At 40.2% G+C, this 13584-nt stretch overlaps 1 protein-coding gene across 2 annotated transcripts in view; it reads left to right on the forward strand.

Moving 5' to 3' along the window:
• Window positions 1-1340: 1340 nt before the first annotated feature.
• LOC139728924 (neural-cadherin-like) overlaps window positions 1341-13584 on the forward strand; it is a 75411-nt gene continuing 63167 nt past the window's right edge. For both annotated transcript variants that reach the window (XM_071639852.1, XM_071639853.1), the window contains exon 1: window positions 1341-2728. In XM_071639852.1, coding sequence (XP_071495953.1) covers window positions 1465-2728 — 1264 coding nt within the window. In that variant the 5' untranslated portion in view covers window positions 1341-1464. The remainder of the gene's footprint in view (window positions 2729-13584) is intronic.

Genomic DNA, 13584 nt, shown 5'->3' on the forward strand with positions numbered 1-13584 from the left:
TCGCAGTCCCGTATGCAGCCAAGATAATGAAATTCTGTGGGATTTCAGCCATTCCATCAGAGGAATTCCTTTACTGAGTTGTCAACCCCCACGCGACTGGTACAAAGGTCACACAGTATACTCGCAAGTATAACGCGTCCAGCAAGTAAGACACATGCGCTGACTCGCTCAAATCCTTTTCCGCCCTCAGGAATGTCCGGTATGCTAGAAAATCCATACACGTATAAACAAGCCCGAGTAGCTTGCCCGGAAGCGTTTTTTTTAAAGACGGCACAGATTGGGGCATGGCGCGTGTTAAACCTATGGGAAAAACGTTGGGTTAGGGTTTTTGGTTATGGTTAGGGTTAGGGTTGGGGTTAGGGTTAGGGTTAGGGTTAGGGTTTGATGGTTAGGGTTAGGATTAGGATTAGGGTTAGGTTTAGGGATAGGGTCCCCGATAGATTTTTAGTTTCCCCAATCTGTGCCGTCTAAAAAAAACACGCTGCCCGGAAAAGGTGTGACAGGGCCTAAACGCGGTTGCGGGTAAAAAAATATGCGTGCGCACCTCCGGGCGACTACTTTTGAGATACATGCTAGGTACTGTCATGTGCGGATCATCTACGGGGACCTCGGGGTAGTCAAAATTGTTCTTTGCAAGTCGCACGCTAGGCTGGTGTGACACGGCCTTAAAGGGGAAGGCTAGTAACTGATCAGTGGGAATCAGTGGAAATGCTGCGAGATGATTGTTCCAATCCTTATGGGATTCATTCAAGAGTTCATTGTATGTCTATTGTCGTGTGAAAATGATTTGCTTCAGAATGGTCTCATATTCAAGTAATGTGCAGTTTAATGCTTCCAAGTTAGCGTCCCTGGTCAGTGACGGAGCATTAATCTGCACATTACTTGAATATGAGACCGTTCTGAAGCAAATCATTTTCACACAACAATAGATATACAATGAACTCTTGAATGAATCCCATAAGGATTGGAACAATCATCTCCCAGCATTTCCACTGATTCCCACTGATCAGTTACTAGCCTTCCCCTTTAATGCACAGCAGAAGTAGTCATGATAGGGAAGATGCATGCAAAATGTAGTCAAACATGGGAACAGTGAAAAAAAAAAAGAAATACGGGGGAAGCATTGTATTATTTTATTGGTTTTCAAAAGTTGGTAAAGATGGATTGACCCTGTTCCTGCTTGATTGTTATAGTTCATAGATCTCCATTTCGGTCAATCAAATGGAGAAAAGTACTTTTTGAGTCTTCTGGGAAATTTGCAAGGAGAATAATTGACACAGTATATATGATGACATGCAGAGTCAAATCTTGTATCTTTTTGTTTCTTTCCAGGTAAATAACAGCCATATTTAATATGTGGATGTCAGAGGCATATTCTCAAGGGTGAAACACTGACAAGGTAGGAAAATACAGTGGATACTTTGAAGATCAGAGGACGAGTGAATAGTGACAACTGATCAAGCAATGGCTGCAAACTGTAAACTCAGGTCAGTTGACCTGTTGGTTATTTTTGTGATTATATGTTTCTTGGCAACGACGCAAAAGGCACTTGGCCTACACCTGGGCTTGCCTCAGTTCACTGTGCCTTCCAATGCCTTGCCAGGACACAAAGTGACTGATGTAATCAGAAAGGGACAAGTGTCAGAGATAATCTCTGAGCCACACTTGAAAGACCTATTTCAGTTAGCTGAAGATGGTGCCCTGAAGATCAGGGACTCTCTGGAGCACCTTGCAAACACTGACATTGCTCTCAAGTTGAGACACACGCTGGGGAATCACACGTGGGATGATGTCCTACGTGTCCGCGTCAGTGGAGAGTCAGACAAGCTTCCTCACAGATCATATTGGGGGAATATTGTAGAGGGTATTGAAAACCAAATTGTGGAAGGCCTTGAGGGTCTCGCCCTACCCTCAGCAGAGCACATATCATACCAGCTGGCTGGAGAGGGCAGCGACTCTTTCCGATTGAAGGCGCTACCCAACGGTACAGTGGAGATTTACTGCGCCGTGCCCCTGAGCATTACGGCCACTCCGCAAATCAACCTGCAGGTTGTAGCGTCTACCCCGACCGCTGTGGTAGCCAGAGCAAATGTGACCATCGCAGTGGTGGGAAGAAACAGCCATGCACCCGCTTTCGTAATGGACACCTTTGCGTCCAGTACCTACACAGGAGCACCGAGTGGAACGAGAGTGGTAACAGTTTATGCCACGGACGCGGATGAAGGAGAGAGTGGTAGAGTGTCCTATTCCATGGAGCCTTCAAGTGATGTCTTCAGTTTAGATGAAAGCACTGGAGTTGTCTCTGTGAAATCTCCTGTGACTACCGGGGACTATTCATTCACTGTGCATGCTCGCGATCATGGAAATCCCCCATTGCCATCCCTGCCGTCAAAGGTTACGATCATTGTGCGTCCCCTGTCTGCAGAGTTTCATCCATACGGGGATGACATCATGTACGCCCCCGACCAAGGGAAGGTATTAAATCGTGTCGAGCGTGACGTTTTGCCGGAAGAAACCCACACAATCTCAGAAGCTGAGGATGTTGGTGATGTGGTATACAACATAGTAGCTGGTGGTATGGATGTTCGCTACGCCATGGGAACGCCTGCGAATGCAAAGTTCTCCATCGATCCAATTTCGGGGGATGTCACTCTGGAGCAAGCACTTGATTTTGAAACCAGTAACGAGGAGATCCTTAATGTGGTGCTGACCAATGCATCAGATCCAGGTAAGTGGAAAATTTTGATGAAGTTTTAGCACAAGTGACTGATAAGTGTTTTTAATGTTAGTGTTTTTCTTCACGTATTAAATAATAGATTACCCTTGTTCATTGTTTATGCTGTGTTCAAGAATACCAATACTCACATAATTGCAAGTATAATTGAATCCACATCGATCCTTGTCAATCCCTATCTCCAAGTCACATAGATTCAACTTCAACATCACATTGTATACACCCTGTAATGCATACATTCTTGGTTCTTGTTTTACTATTCTTTGATGATTCCAGTGGAATGCTTTTATTTTCCAGTCAGTACCATTTGATTACAGCCCTTATATCAAAGTAACAAGGGGAAGCCTGCTTTGATTTGGCAAGGCAACAAACTGAAGAGAGAATCACTTATGAATGTGAGATAGAACAACTAATCTAAATATGATTTTTGTGATCAGTTAAAGAGAAAATAATAGAAAAACAAACATACACTGCCAGATCATGTGAGAGATTTTCACTTTGTATCAGCGGTTCCGATCTTACATATTTGTTTTTGTACAGAGGTAGACAATTGAAGAAAACTCATACCCCAGATTTATACACTGTATGTACAGTACATGTATGCATGCTGTATTGCAAACCAAATGTACAAATACAGTACGCGCAATAGAAAACGCCCGACGAAAGTGCGTCCAAATTTCGTCCCAACGCTTTTTTCGTTGTTGATTTCGTCGGGGACGTTTTCAACGCTTTTTGCGTCCAGACTTCATGGACGGATTTTGGACGAATTCAACGAATTCAACGAAATCCCCGAACGCTTTTCCGAAGCTGTGGACGCATTCAACGCTTTCAGCGCTTTCAACGCTTTCAACCCTTTACACGCGATCACACACACACACTGTACAGGAAAGTTAGCTCTAATCGCGAATTGCTAGCTCTTCTTTCGTCGAAGTTCTCTAGGTTTCCCGTCCATTTCTCTCATTTTCTCTCTTTTGCTTTCGTATCATTGTATCCCTTTCTTTTCAGAGTACAATCATACTTTAGAGAGTATTTTTTCTCATTTTTATTAAGTGATTACCGTGTTTGCCACAATTTGGGGTGAGTTTTTGTTCGAGTGTTTGTTGAGTTTTTCGATTGAACGATGTGTCGATTATCTTCGTGTGTGCGAGAATATCGTACCCACTCGTTTGTTTCCGTGTAAGTATTTTTACCGTAAAGTGTCTTCATCGTTCGTCTTCACGCATCGGGTTTTCACCCTAGTTTTCCTCATCGTAGTTTTCCACATCCATTTTTTTTTTCCGGTGCAAGATACTCTGTGTATTTTCTGCTACGGTAAAATGCCATCGTCGATATTTTTTGTGTATTCATCGTAGTTTTCCACCTCCATTTCATTTTTGTGTGCAAGATGTGTAGCTAGGTCTGCGATGTCTGAATCGTTTACAGATGTGTTTTGTGAGAGTATTAACCACGATGATTTTGAGGATTTTGAGGGTTTCGCGGTGGATGAGATCGACTGGAATGATAGTGATAATGATAATGAATCTACACTATCTAGTGGTGTTGATATAAGAGCTCTTATGATGATGCAATTTATTTCGTGTGACCGACCATCATGACGTTGGCGATGACGAGTACGAAACGAGTAGCCTATACATGTACAATGTAGGCCTGTAATGATCTAAGACGAGAGTGACACTGACGACATGGCCTGGCCCTGGGGGCTGTTTTAGTGTTGCCTGCTGAGTAGGTGTTCCATTCTATCCTTTCAGTTATCTTTCTATCACTTTCTTCTTTTGACCCTGGATGGAAAAAAAAACCCTATCTTGCCATGTAAAGACAGAACACATACCATCATGAAATATCATGACATTACTAAAGTAATAAAAGAAATAAGTAAGCGATGAAAATTCTTGTTTGTAAAATCATAAATCAAAGGTGATTTCATATGAACCAGCTCTTTGAAACGTATTTAATTTGCCTATTGATACTTGCTTTGCAAGTATACATTTTCTCTCCCATGGACTTTGTGTCCCCCCCCCCTTTTTTTATGTGCTTTAATGATTATTCTAATTTGTTTTGTCAATATCATCATTATTGCTGTATTAATATTACCATACTTTGATATGGTTAATTGCATTTGTTGATTGACTCTAACTTTCATTTTGTTGCCTCCTCTTGGTACTTGTACAGATCCTTTCTAGGGCTTGCTGTTTGCTCACCCCCCCCCCCCTTTGCTGTTGCTATTTCACTCTTTACCTTTCTTTGTCTCTCTGTTGTTCCTTATCTTGTTTGATGTTGCCTCCATATTCATCCTTTTCCTTCAATGGTTGCCCCCTGGCCCTCACGACCATTACTAACCTTCCCCTGCCTTTTGTCTGTCCATCCTCCTGCTCTAATCCCCCTCCCTTTACCTGTTGGGCTCCTTGCCCATGACATCCTACCCTCTCCTTTTGTTTTCTTTGTTCCTTGTCCCTTGCCTGTTCCTGACTGTTCTTGTTGTGTGAAGTCGCTTTACATGTGTGTGGTTGCTTTTTCTGCCTATTTGCCATTTTGCTTCTGACGAAGATTCTGCTATGATCGAAAACTTAGGTCCCTTTTGACTCTATCCTAAAAACATTCATGTACACTCCCAAAACTTGCTGGGCTAGTAATGAAAACTTCCATTATCTAGCAGGGGAGAGGGAATGCTTTCATTTTCTCAAGAGAGCTTTTGTGTGAGAGAATGCAAAACTTGATTGAGTGTTGCCAAGTTGTTTTCAAACTTCTTCATTTTATTTGATGTTAAGCATAATCACTTTTGTAAGTACATGTACAGTATTACGATTTCTTCTCCCCTGACTGTAATCGGAAAGTTTGCCATAAGGACGATCGCTTATGTCTGAATGTGTTTGGATGTGCCGATATGCGAAACACGTGGTTAAAAGAATGCACCATGTGCTACTTACAGTTGTACTGCCTTAAAGGTTACTGCAAGTTGAATGGATCGAATGCGCCATACGCTTAGTTACGGTAAACAGTTTACGTTCGATGCGAATAATTATTACGTCTTTCAGGATCGAGGAATAATACACACAAAACATGCAAACAAACAAATCCACGAACGAGTGTTGATAACCAAAATTCATATGAAAAGTAATAGGCAGTTTTGATGAGCGTGAAATTTTATTGTCATGATTTTGCCGTTTAATCGGGTGGTGGCTGCATCACATAGGACATCTCAGTGAATTTGTCTAGGCATATGAGACTTTTCATATAAATCTGTGATTGCATTTTTGAGTGATTAATCAATTCCTTTTTACAGTTCGGGAACCAGAACATCAGAACATCTTTGCAATGATTCCTTTAACTCAACTCACCCGCGAGTTCTTCGATCGATATACTACACCAAATGCGCGCATTCTTTCGTCTGGCACCTGGGGTCTGGCACGCACCTGGTTTTGTGGAAATTTCCACAAAGGGAGAGGGTGGGGTTTTTCCAATCCCAAGAGACCGCATTACACAAGAAGACAATCTCGTCGCTTCTATCATTTTCCGTCACTCGTGTTTTCCCCTTATTCTTTGCTAATAATGAACATTTCGATTGAACTTAACGATGGTTGTTCACACGTGGTTCCTTTTGTTGTGAGGTGTAGGTATTTTCTTTTTTTATCATTCTTGGGAGGGGAAAGAAGAGTAAAAGAGGGAAAACTTATTTAAATAAACGAAGGGCACGTACGCTCAGCATCCACAGCAAGCCGTCTTTTACATCAGCATCGTTGATTATCATCACTTGCACTATCATCAGGCATCACTCGGATAATTTTGTCCCTTTTTTTATAAACATTTAGAAACACGATCACCATCACTCGAGATAAACACGTAGCAGTGGCAGATCCAGAGGGGGCGCATGAGGCGCACGCCCCCTTTATTTATCGTGGGAAAAAAAAATAGAAGTGAAACCCGGAAGTGGCACCAGAAATATTAGTTGCGCCCCTCCCCCCTCCTGTACAGAATTCCTGGATCCGCCCATGCCTGTACGAAAATAAATGTCAACAGACAAAGTATCAACAACCTCCCTGACAACCACATAAACATTACCACAGAGCACACCGAAGCGGCTGGCATCAAACACCCTTCGAAATACTGCAGCAAAGCGCGAAATCGCCGTTACGAAAATGCATGTATATATACACAGTGCGAGGCAATTGAAAGATTACCTTTAAATATTTCAGAATATGAAAGGAACAAATAAAGTGATATGAAACGAAAGAAATCGTACACCAAACGAAAGGTATAACGACCTCCAATAGGCCCTTAGCCGCAGCATATCAATAAACATGACGTATAAGCACACGGAATATGCGTGTTTCGGATTCCTCCCTTCTATATTTCTTTCCTGAACTTTTCCCAATGCCCGAATAAAATAATGACCAGTTTGTTACACTGATTTCTTCTTCTGAGGTAAGGAAGTTCGTTCGTCCGAAAACAAAAGGATTGACACTCCGAAGGTTTGCTAATCGGGCAATGCCCCCCCCCCCCCCCCAAAAAAAAAAAAAAAAAACAAAAAAAAAACAAAACAAAAAAAAAAAAACAGCCCACAAAATGCTCGTTAATCAAAACATTGGTTAATAATGTTAAAGACGATAATAATAATAAGAAAAATGATAATAATAATAATAATAATAATAATGATAATAATAATAATAATAATATAACAATAGACAGAAATAAAACAATATATGGCCCCCTATAGCAATTACCCGCAGCATGATTACATTTTCGAATCAACAAACATGGATAGGCACAAGGAATATGCGTGTTTCGGATTCGAAATAACGCCGTAACCATCGGAATAGCGCACCCGTTTTCTTTTTTTCGGAATAATGAACACCACGGAAATGAATAAATGATTTCAAACTAAGAATCCATCGTAATTCTTGCCTTAAAGATTTTCCTCCCTTCTATATTTTATTCCTGAACTATTCCCAATGCCCGAATAAAATAATGACTAGTTTGTTACTCTGAAACATGGTGTTGTGAGTTAAGGAAGTTCGTTTATCCGAAAACGAAAGGATTGACACTCCGAAGGTTTGCTATACCCATCGAACAATGGGGGAAACAAAATAATAGTAATACATTTTATTTTCACACTAGGTACGAACATCTACAAGGTGTAGGGAATTTGCGTGTTACGGAACATTTTATCACTTTCGCATCAGCGAACTTTACGTGCATTGGGTACTACAAAAATGCCTCCCCCCAAAAAAAAAAAAAATGTATATATAATTACACCAACGCTTGAGCATAACAACAAACAAGCAATCAAACAAACAAATAAACAACTTAAGATTTAATCTCATAGCTGCTTTGAATATTTCACGTTCCGTCTGCATGACTGTATATATACTTCTTTTCAGAATTATCTCTCGCTTCCCGCTTCACAACTAGGAAATAAACGATGTCAAACTACAGGTATTGTATATAAGAATTAAACTTATTGTCTTACTCTGAATATAAAATTCATTATTTCAAAAGTTCGTTTATCCTTGAATACAACAGGCTCGATACTACAGTACTCCGAAGGTTTGCTAATCCGACAATAACGCACCTATCCAATCACAAACATTCGTGCATTTTCGAATTATGAATCATAATTTGACTATCACATTTACGAACATCTATTTTTCGTGTAGGGAAGTCGCGTGTATCTGAATGTTTCATTTTCGTCCTAATGAACCTTATGGGTGCATGGGTACAACGAACATGAACCTCAAACCCCCCCCCAAAAAAAAAAATAAAATAAAAAAAGAAAGAAAGAAAGAGCCAAGTCAAACTAAGAATCAGTCTGAATTAGTCGCTTTGAAAATTCCACGTACCGTCTGAATTATCTCTCTGTCCAATAAAGAAATAAACGATATCAAACTAAGAATTAAACTTATTGTCTTGTTTTGAATATTATTTTTTTTTTTGCTTTTCTGGGGCCCGTTGCATAAAACTTACCATTGAATTTCAATAGTAACTACCGTCAGCATCAATGATTATAAAATTTACCGCTGATTTAAGACTTACCGCATAGAAAGGAGCGGTAAGTCCAGCGGTAAGGGTTTTATGCAACAGGGCCCTGATTCAATAAAAAAACGGGCAATGTAACGCGCAATTGCTGAAGAAAGAAAATATATTTAATGACCAAATAACGGCGAACAAATCCTTCTAATATCTTTTTTCCTCTTTTTGGGGGTTAATTTTCTTTCTATACTCAAATGGATTTTACGTACACGCAATTTTAGTGAAACCATTTTCTTTTTGGTCAGCATTCTACGATAAGGTTCCTGTGGGTTCCTGTGGGTTCACCCTCGCCAAAATTGCGTGATTTCTCTTAAATACTATGAACCCGAATGATCTCTGATTGGTAATTTAGTCTATTTCATGATCAACAGTTGTTTATTTTCTGCTTGTAAAAAAAAAAAAAACAACAACACGTGAACAATTAGTAGGCCTTATACTGGGTCTTGTCATGTATCGTACATCTCTGTTTCGTTCAGCCGAGCGAGCCATGCCATGGCAATTGCGACGCACATACGGCGCACTCGCCTTTCCCACACGTGCACATTCCCTGGTTACATGCAGCCCGCATACCAACATGTGATGTATCAGGTGACTTACAAATGCAGTGAATAATCTGCTAACGGTGCCGTACTTACAGCTAGGGTAAGGGAAACTAAAACTTTTACAAATTGCTTCAATGAAAACGGCATCGATGTATGTATACATGTTACCATTCTTAATAGTATTATGTGAATCAGGTGAATTCCACGCCTGTCTACTGTTCTCATTCCCGACCGCTGTGCTACTACTAGTACTTGTTGAGTCTAATCTTGCAGTGATTCTTGCCGGCTAGCGGCTGTGGATGTGGCCACTACACACACACGTGTGTACTGTATTCCATGTGCGCCTTGGATCACGGACGCTTTTAACGAAATTTGGACGAAACTGCCGAGCTCCGCACACGCATTTTCCGAACGAGCAACGCATTTGCCGAACGAAATTGAGCGGGCGGTCGTGCGTGAAATGCGTCCACAAAGCGTCAGAATCGTTGCTACTGGATCGATAACGAAATTTCGTCCAAATTTCGTCCAAATTTCGTTGCTACTCGATCGATAACGAACTTTCGTTGGAAAACGAAATTGACGGAGGCGTTTCTTATTGCGCGTACTGTATGTACAAGTACATTCTACTGTACATGTAGGCCTACATGTAAGTGAAAATAAAAAGTGGGTAGTGTTGTGCCTGTGATGAGCAATAGACAGACAAAGGAGACCATAGAATCATTTATTATTCACGCCCGGATGTACACCGTAAGTGATATGGTGCTGTGCTTGCTGTGATTGAAGGACCTCGTATAAGATTAAGAATAAAGAACTTATGAGGGTACACTGTACATGTATTTGTCTCAGCTTTGTGTGAGATACACCATGTGGTGTTTAGTTGCCCAAATACATGGTATGAATGTTTTTTTTTTTTTTTCTTCTTCTTAGTGTCATGCCTCCACCAATCAAGTGGATGGGACACCACTGACTTTAGGTCTGAGACAGGCCTGTTATAATGAAATATTAAAGCTCAAACAGCCACGTGGTAGAAACATTGCACACTATAAATGGATTTGAAGGGAAAGGAGTGGCTTTACAAAAATGTATAAGAACTGTACAGTTTCAGGTTTTTAAACTAGATTTTTTTTTTCATAGATCTTTACAACTGATGAAATGAGAGTAAAGTGGCTGCTTCTTTCTCCTTATTTTGCTGAATGACATCATCTACTATTAAAAGTAATTCATTTTCTTTCAATAGATAACTATTTCCAAATACAGTACTAAGTGTACATGTGTGCTGTACCAGTATTGCTTCAATTCTGCATGTGCTGTGAAAGTGTAGGCCTACGTGTTGTACAGTAGAAAACAAAATGTCACCAGTAATTACATTTTAAGGTGTACAGAAGAGAAAACTTTTGAAAGCATGCATGTACCGGTATTTAACACACAGATATTTTACACAAATGTATGATAACATACCTTTAGACTTTTTTTTTAATGAAAAAAAAAAAATCCTTACGTTGAGAATGTTTGCCATCTTACTTACAGTTACACAGTAAACTTCAGCAAACAAAAGACAACTTGTGTAATAGTGTACACTGCGCTACAAAAATGTAGTTTGCATTCAAGATTTGCAAGTATTTTCTTGTACAACGTGTACATGTATGGACACACATGTACATGTAGGTACTGCATTGATATGCAGTATTAAAAATGGCATACCCAGTATAACTATTACTACCAATACATACAGTACATGTATCGGCTGACATTAATGCCCAGCTACGTTTGAAAGACATTTGGCAGTTTGTCAATTTTTTCTTTGTTGGTACAGTACCTGACACAAACTCGTATCAGTGTCAGAAAGCAGCATAGATATGGGATAAGGAATATGTATTTGACTGTAAAGTATGCTAATGAAGAAAGCTTTTCATACAAACACACAATGTACATGTATGCTACTCAAGGAGACAAATTCCTGCATGTCCCATCTATCATCTCTCAAGAGGAAAAATTCATCTGTAACCCCCGCCCCCTTTCTGTGGTTGCCAACAATCTCAATCACTCTTACATTGCTCAGACTGTAGAAATACCAATATTTACTCTGCCAGTGCCAGTGATAGGCACATTGTATGATAATGCTAAACAAATGCCATCAAAGTGTACACAGTAAAGACTGCACAGAGACGTACATTGGCTTGTACTGAATAACAATATTGATAATGCAAATGACCTGATGTCATGACTAATTTTGTCACTCAGCAACATTTCCACATTATGCTACATATTATTAATATGTATAATTTCTAATGCATACAATGTACTTACAGTTCTTAACATGCATGTACACTAATAGTACTGTAGTACACACTGTACCGGTATTTCAATATTTTGAGAGTTATGGTTTCTACAAGTCATTTCTTGAGTCAATTAAAAAAAAAAAAAGAGTTTCCTAGCAATGCCACCACACATGTGACTCACTGACAAATACGACTATGTAGGCCTACATGATAACCATGTACAATGTGCAGTACAAAAATGATGTCTGTGTACGTACAATTGTATTTGTATGTGATGGTACCAGGGAGGTAAACTTCCACCTCCCTGATGGTACACAGGCGCACAAAACAATACAATGGAAGTCCTAAAACAGTTGTACAATGGTTGTAGGCCTGTAATGCTCAACAAGTGCACTGGTGCACCTTGTTTGTAATACTGCACATGTTTCTTACATACAATGTTATGATAGTCCTTGAAATGAATTGTTCATAAACAGTGACATTTTAGAAACTGTAGAATTATACAGACAGTGTGATACAATGTACTGGTACAGTATGTAACTTGTAATAGAGTATGAACACTGTGACTATCCTTAACTCCTTGATTGCAGACTTTTGAAATTAACTGTGAAGATAAAATGCCTGCAATATCATATCCATGTACAATGTGCTGGCAGGCCTACATTGTAGATAGTTTATGCAACCAGGGTACCGTTTCATCAAAGTTGTCAGCACTGACAAGTTGTCAGTCTCTGACAATCACCATAGTAACAGTCAGTGACCAGAGCATCCCAGCCAATCAAAACCAAGGATTTTGTGGAAATTGTCAGCGCTGACTAAATTGATAAAACACCCCCCAGAAGTGTCGTTATAAAATCCTTTCAAAACCTTAGTCCTGTTTCATAAAACTAATTATTAGTAACAACTGCTTCACTTCTAGATGACAAATTTGCTCTCAGCCAATCAGATGCAAGGATTTCAGTAGCTTATAACAGCTATCGTAACCTGTTAAATTGATAACTAGAAAAGCACTCTGAGAGCGCAGACCTCCGCCAAGCATGCAAATCATTTTCATTACAGATCTTGTTCTTCCATAGAGATATTTCCACCTATGCTGTGCTGAAAGTCGCCGATTTCCCAATATAGAAGCCTTTGTTTCGTCATAAACCCTCAGCTGCACACTGCGTGCCTCACCCTAGCAGAAACTAGAGTACGCACTTTAGTGCGCGCATGCAAACCTCAAATACGCGCAGCCTGAACTCCCAAGTTCACTGACTCTCCCTGCCAAAATATCAAAAATCCTTCATGAATTCCCCCAAAATTCTCGGATCACTACCAAAAGTTAATCGTTTGTTACTTGTGTCATTCTCAACCTTTCCTGCAAGTTTCATCCTAATCCATTGTCTACTTTTTGAGTTATTTTGCGCACAGACAAACGAATGAACGAACAAACAAACGAACGAACGAATGAACAAACCAACGGTAACGAAAACATACAGTGTAACCTCCTCCCTTGGCGGAGGTAACAAGTTTTATGACATGGGTCTGTGGTAGGCTTCTGCAGTTTATCTGGATCACTTGCATGAACTCAAATTGAAATTTGAATATATTCTGGTTTATGTACTTAAATCATCAACAGCAACTGAACAAATAAAAAAGAATTTGGGGGGGGGGGGGGCGGAAACCTGCATCTTGCAGTACGAGAAGGAAATAGCATTAGCTGTACGAGTTTCAAGTCGCTGTTGTGACAGCACTGAACTTGGAAGACTGCCATTCACACCTGTGCTGGGAAGTCACTCTGCGCCAATTAATCCCATTTAGGTGGCTGGCCCGGGCATCAAAAATAGCAGTCAATTAAGAGTCTAGCGCGGGTGGTGCAATGAAGCTGTCAGCGAGCCAGTGATTGATATCGCATCTGCCCTGCAGCGCAGGTATAGGAAAATATCACCCCCCAGTCATGTGTGTATATATTGCCCAGTCAAGACTGTCCAGCGATGGATAGACGGGTTTCAGGAAGTTGTAATAT

Source organism: Diadema antillarum, unplaced genomic scaffold, assembly GCF_040938485.1.
Source record: "Diadema antillarum isolate AM-2024a unplaced genomic scaffold, OU_Dant_1.0 seq00000205_RagTag, whole genome shotgun sequence".
Classification (NCBI taxonomy): domain Eukaryota; kingdom Metazoa; phylum Echinodermata; class Echinoidea; order Diadematoida; family Diadematidae; genus Diadema; species Diadema antillarum.